At 37.3% G+C, this 6303-nt stretch overlaps 1 protein-coding gene across 2 annotated transcripts; it reads right to left on the reverse strand.

Moving 5' to 3' along the window:
• Positions 1-1889: 1889 nt before the first annotated feature.
• LOC143883306 (transcription factor bHLH63-like) lies at positions 1890-6026 on the reverse strand. 2 transcript variants are annotated; one of them, XR_013252356.1, is made up of 8 exons: positions 5254-6026; positions 4434-4646; positions 4211-4345; positions 4047-4118; positions 3094-3294; positions 2854-2956; positions 2636-2742; positions 1890-2330 (listed from the first exon to the last, which is right to left on the reverse strand). XR_013252356.1 is itself a non-coding variant. In XM_077386654.1 (7 exons), the coding sequence occupies exons 1-7, from the start codon at positions 5722-5724 to the stop codon at positions 2705-2707; spliced, it is 1233 nt and encodes a 410-aa protein (XP_077242769.1). In that variant the 5' UTR covers positions 5725-6026; the 3' UTR covers positions 2564-2704. The 2 variants fall into 2 exon arrangements, 1 of the variants encoding a protein (XP_077242769.1); XM_077386654.1 differs by lacking the exon at positions 1890-2330 and having other exon boundaries at positions 2564-2742.
• Between the last annotated feature and the right edge of the window lie 277 nt (positions 6027-6303).

Consider the following 6303-nt stretch of genomic DNA (forward strand, 5'->3'; position numbering starts at 1 on the left):
ATTATTAATTATTAATTATAATTTATAAAAACTTTTAATTAAAGTTATAATATAAGTTACTTTCTTATTATAAGAATAGTATTAACTATTACTTATTAATATTATAAGTAGTTTATATTATTAAGTATATATATAATAGAATATAAAAATATTATATATATATATATTCAAAGTTCGGTTCTTCGGTTCCGGAACCGAACCGAGAACATTAGACCCGGAACCGAATCGAAATTTTTCGGTTCTTCATCAGTGGAACCGAACCGGACCAAAAATATTTTTTTACAGTTCGGTTCTGGTTCGGTTCTTCGGTTCCGGTTCGGTTCTTCGGTTCTGGTTCGGTTCTGGCCACCCCTAATCGGATCCATGTCGTTTTTTGTAACGTGGATCCAATCAAGGACCCTTTTCCGGCCCTTTATGCAAGGGTGCCCTCGCCTCTATCATTCCTCTAATAACTATTAAGGCCCTGTTTATTTTTTATTTTGAAAATTAATTTTTAGTCTAAAACTGGTTATTAGATTCAAAATTACGTTTATTTTAAGCCTTGTTTGTTTTGAATTTTGAGAACCGATAGTAAGTCCGCTAAAATAGAGTAAATAGTAAACCAAGTATTTGCACATTGTGGACACGGGAACAGATTTGTCAATGACTTGTCTTTATGTTTAATTAATACAGTAAAACTTAGGTTTAACATTTATCTGAAGAGACAAACATATTCGAAAAAGGAAGGGCTGCCCATATTTCCCCCATTTCGTCTATCATTAAGTAGTGTAAAATAAAAGGAAAGTGTAAAATAGGAAGTGACCGGAGGAAGAAAAGAGGGCGAAACAACATATACATCGTCCTTGTGTCCAAAGTTTGCTATTATCAATCCCAACAGTGAAAAACAACATCTCATCTGTGTGTCAAAATTTGCTATACCAATCCCAACAAATATTCATTGTACTTGTGTGTAGGTCACTATCCACCGGTTGGGGGAGTTATTTGGTGTGCCTTAGGTGCACCCATAAGCCATCAAGTTACCACCTAGAAAGCAATATGCCCACCCATTCGGGTCCACCGTCCTTCTCACTTGCCCCCACCAAATTGGGACTTTACGCTAACACTAACGCATTGGACACCTTCATTATGGTTCAGTACCTTTCTAGTTACCTGTGGTCCTATTCTTGTCTCTCTATCTCTCCGTATGTCCTAACGAGGAACAATATCTCTCCGTATGTCTTAATGAGAAACAACTTATGATGAAATATTCGTTCATCAACTGAAATTATAGCTTTTTCGAGATGGAGGATGTTTTTCTGGGCAATGTACAACCATTTATTTTGAATCTACTTTTCATGCATGCCTACCCGCACTATACTATACAGTATACACCACACATTATTAGTGACTTAAACTATAGATAGAGTTGCAATGAAACAACCTAGGGTTGTGATCACATCCTGTTCTTCCATTGCAAGAAAAACAGTCAGTGGCAATGGATATTTTTTTTGTCTCTAGTACTCTGTAGCCATAAATGAAAAATACCAATGGTTTATTAATCTGTCTCTGTTTATAAATATTTGGTGACAGTCCACTTATACCATCACTATTTTTATTATAAATTGCATCGCTTAAATTATGAAATAAAAATTTAATGTTTTTTTCTTATTTAAAATTTATTCGCCACGGAATATTAGTAGACCCAATTATGAATAGGGGTGAAACTCGGGTCGATTTATGGGCGAGTTCGGGTTGAGATTTTACCTTTTCCAGTTCATTTTTTTAGCAAAAGCTCGACCCGACCCGACCCGACCAAAGTTGCAACCTGACCCAAGTTGCACCCCTAATTGTGAAAAATGAGCTGAGGACGGGGAAGGGGGGAGAGAGGGACTTGAAAGGACATCAGTGGATACAGTCATACAGAGCATGAGAAATCATTGAAAACAATGAAAAAAGTACACTACTTCGAACTGGATTTTCTTTCCTTATTTTCAAGGGCTTTTCATACTCGCTCCCACCATCCCATGTCTCCCTCTCAGCCCTTCTCTCACAACTAGCTTTCCTAATTTTCCACCGAATATTTTTACATGTTTATCAAACATTCCCTCTATGTAATACATATGAAGCAAAAAAATCTCTATCCATCGCTATTTTTTTTTAAATTTTCCCACCGAATATTTTTACATGTTTACCAAACATTCCCTCTATGCAAGACATATGAAGCAAAAAATATCTCCATCCATCGCTGTAGGTAATCGTTTTTCCCCACCGCATCTTGTCGTCTTATTTCGGAAAACACACTTTTGGCTATGATTTTCTTTTTCCGTCGCTAAAGACAATCGATTTCCCCACTGCACGAAGTCATATCATTTTGAAAAGAACATCTCTTTAGTTATGATTTTATTAACATTCTAACCGTAGCTAAAATGCGAAGCCCTTTACTGCGACGGAATTTCTAACATTGTCAAAAACATTTATAAGACAGTTTTCTTCTTATTGGCGACAGAATTTATACGGGTATTTCTTGTAGTATTTGATAGTATATCTGTTTATGTTAGAATGAAAAAATCCAGAACACAAGAAAGGTTGATGGTCAATTATGGTATTAGGCGTTATTATGAATACAATACAAGTATACATGCAAATACATACGTACTTTGCAAAGAATCAGCATCCTTGGCATTTTTAAGTATTAATCCTCCAAGAAATCTGTGACACAAAAGGGTCACATCTCCATCTTGAGATTGTTAGCTTCCAAGTTTCCTGCACAATAAATGGACTAGAGGCTCAGAATTAAATGCATGGAGGTGTATTATCATTGTCATCACTATGAACATTAAACAATGTCAATGGAAGAGAAGAGCTTTAAGTCACCTGGAAATGGTTGAGATGGAAAAGCAGATAGCCTTCCTTGTTGAAACTCCGAATTGTAAAGGGTTTGTAAATCAAGATCCCAAGTAGAAGAAGATCCATGGGCCTGAAATGTAATGTCGTGTAAGAGCAGAGGCAAATGAATTGGAAGCAAAGTGGGTTTTTTTTACTGCTTATCTAATTTAATTTCCTATCTAAATCCAAATTAAGGGAGGGAAATTTATATCAGTGTAGAAGGAATACATGAAAGCAAGAGTCTGAATATGTTTCAGGCAATGATATAGGGGCGCTTGTAGTTCTGCGAAGCACCATCTCTGGTGTGTTTAACGCCATATCAAGTCCACAATATGGAATCTGTGGCACTGGATTGAACTGAAGGTAGGCCGGATTAGCTAATTCCGGCAACATTTCGTTCATAAAACTGCTATTGCAAGCCGGGAAAATCTGTGGAGAAATATTAGACCAAAAGATTGTTATTTTAAGTAGATAGAGGGCTAAAATTGCATCAAAATTAATCAGACAATGAGGTAAAGTGTCCTTTTCTAGATATAAGAAGCCAAGAAGGTTTGTTTTGTGAGCTGAGGTACATTCATTGTCTAGATATAAGTAGGTTTGTTTTGTGAGCTCCTTTTGATACATCACGACGAAACAAAGACGGGTTCTTTGTGCATCACAATTGTAGGGATCCTAAGGTGGATTGGGTTGGCTCTATCACTGTAAAAAAATTGCACCCCATGAAAAATCCTAGCCGTCCGATGAACGAACTCTTGCTAATTGAATGTGGATTGTCAACGATTATTTTGTTTTCTAGCCGTCCATTCAGATGATGCTGATCGAACGGTTAGGATCATCTGATGCGCTAATTTTGGTCGATTGGACCCACAAGTCATCGGGTTCAACCCTAAACACGGTGTTGGAAATCCATGAAAAAAATAAAGCTAGTGATATTGGCACTAATGTGTTTTTATAACTGCACAAACTCGGCTTGTCTTTTCTGTTTTAATTGGCTTCTTAAAGCTTTTTGGGAACTGAAATAACCTCGGCAGCTTTTTAAATAATAAAAGACAGGATGACTTAGTGTAAATATCAAAACATGGTAGTGCCAATAATATTTCCAACAAGAACCATTGACCAATTTATCTTTCACATTTCACATTTCACATCAATCATACAAAATCGATTGCATATTTTCTTACCTCCTTAGCAAAGAAATTTTCAATGTTGAAATCCAGCCTTGGGTTCACGGCCGCGAGTTTCATGGACAAGAACTGTAAGTAAATCAAACCCACAACAAAAAGAACCTTAGAAAAAAAAACCCAAAGAGAAAAATAAAATGCCCAATAAGTTAGTGATTTGTTACCTCAACTTGTCTCTGAAGCGATTGAACGTAATTTATTATTTCATCAAGCATTCCGGCCTTTCCAGTGATCTTGTTGCACCCAGGAACTAAATCCTGCAGATATTTCATCCTCTCACTGATTTTTTCTCTTCTCACCTACATTTATTTAGCCAAATCACTTAGGAATTTAATCAAATACAAGCAAAGTAATGAATAAGGATTACTCTCTCTCTCTCATACTTACTCTTTCAGCCAGGCTATGGCTGTCCGTGGCCTGCCCTCGGCGAGCTCGGACATGGATAAAATCAGGTTTTTGAACCTCAGACACCTTCAAATTCTCCTTCGAAGTATCCCCAGAAGTCTCTCTGTTGTTATTTTGCTCTGCTTCTTTGGACTCTCCTTCATTTCCATCTCCTTTGATCCTCTTCTCTCTGTTACCATCCTCTGCTTCAATACCCTGGAGAGACCCAAATACAAATTTCTTGAATTTCTGCCCTCAATTTACCCACTCTTTTTTTTTTAATGGAAAAAAGAGGCAAAATTAAGTCACACACTCACACATCCTATAATACTACTCTCTCCAAACCACGCTTAACTTAAAAGTTCTAATGCTATTTACCCAATATTTTTTCTCTAACAGTTTTAAAATTAGAGGCAAAATAATAAATCCTTTATAAAAAATTCGAATTTTAAATTTATAATTTGTACAGCTCGAGTCTCGAGACAATATTTCTCACAAAAGTAAAGGGGTCTCTCAAAGTCTCAAGCACGCTTAACTTTAAAGTTCTTATGGGATCCATTACATTTGTGCTTGTATGATTTACCATTATTTTTTCTCAAACTATTAGAGAATGAAATCAAATCAAGATATATTTGATCTTGATTTGATTTCATTCTCTAATACAAACAATTGTAAAAATTAGAGCTAAAATAATAAATCCGTTATAAATATATCGAATTTTAAATTTATAATTTGTACAGCTCGAGACAATATCACTCACAAAAGAATAAAGGGAATGCCACTAAACAATAAAAAAAAAATTACAATTAGAAGAGGGGGGTACCTTTGGGTTCTGTGCCTTATCTGCTTTTCTCTTCTTGAAACTCCCTTTCCCGATTTTCTCTCCTAAAATGGGATCTCTACCTCTCTCCTCCCTCACAATATTCCCCACAGTAACTGGACAGCTAGAACTCCTCGAAACCGAGTATTCTAAACCACGAGAATCCTCTCCCCCACCTATAAATCCATCTGGACCCACAAATGTAGCCTTCTCCTCCTCAAATCCACTTCTTGGAATTGGGAATTTCGCAAAATCCGGCCACCCATTTTCCAAAATTTGGTCATTCTTCACTGAAAATTCCGTCATTACACCGGAATTTTGCCCCGGAAAATGCTGTTGCAAAAGATTTAGTTGGGTTTCGTTCAGGTAGTTTTGCTGCCATTTTAGTCGAGCTCTCTGCCTTTCCAAAACCGTAAAGTCGCCGGAAAAATTATCCGGTAGACAGTGCAGCATTTCCGGTAGAGCTCTGTTCATGAGATATATAAAAGAAAGAGAGGGTTTTTGCTTTTGTTTTGGGGGTTTTTTTTTAAAAGAGTGTTAGGAAAGGTTGCAGGGTTTCATGTAAGAAGCGTTGCTCTGAAAAAGGAAAAGCGCAAGGCGCATGTTGCTAACGTAAGCCCTGGGCGAATGGTATCTCGGTATCTCCTCCCCAACCACTCTCTTCTTCTTCTTCTTCTTCGTTTTGCTTTTTATGTTTTCTTCTTTTGTGGAGAAAAAAAAAGCAGAATGGGAACTAACAAAAGAGCGAGAAGGAAAGTGGGGTTTTCAACCTTTTATAAATAGAAGAAGGGGGTTGATTTTTTCTGACACTAATAAATAAGAGGATAGATAGATAAGGAAAATTGGAGTAAAGAAAAAAACAAGTGGGCCGGGCCTGGAACAGAGCGCCATCCAAGGTATCCATGAGTGACCAGAGTCCGTGGGTCGTGGGCCCTACTGACATGACCGCCACGTGGTCGTGTCTCAAATCTAAATACGCTACCAAAGAGAGAAGGGGAGAGCCCGTGAAGAGAGGCGGGAGACTCGGCCCGCTTGACGTGTAACACCACGTGG

The sequence above is a fragment of the Tasmannia lanceolata genome, unplaced genomic scaffold (genome assembly GCF_043159265.1).
Source record: "Tasmannia lanceolata isolate RefF3 unplaced genomic scaffold, GAP_Taslan_0.1 ptg000008l, whole genome shotgun sequence".
NCBI classification, from domain to species: Eukaryota; Viridiplantae; Streptophyta; class Magnoliopsida; order Canellales; family Winteraceae; genus Tasmannia; species Tasmannia lanceolata.

What these genes read in the sequence shown, in the direction of transcription:
- LOC143883306 (XM_077386654.1), bottom strand. Translation starts at nt 5,724, where the DNA reads ATGAACAGAGCTCTACCGGAAATGCTGCACTGTCTACCGGATAATTTT. An exon ending in GCCATAGCCTGGCTGAAAGA is followed by an intron (nt 4,346 to 4,433) that starts GTAAGTATGAGA and finishes AAATAAATGTAG; the next exon opens with GTGAGAAGAGAAAAAATCAG. An exon ending in CGCTTCAGAGACAAGTTGAG is followed by an intron (nt 4,119 to 4,210) that starts GTAACAAATCAC and finishes ATTTACTTACAG; the next exon opens with TTCTTGTCCATGAAACTCGC.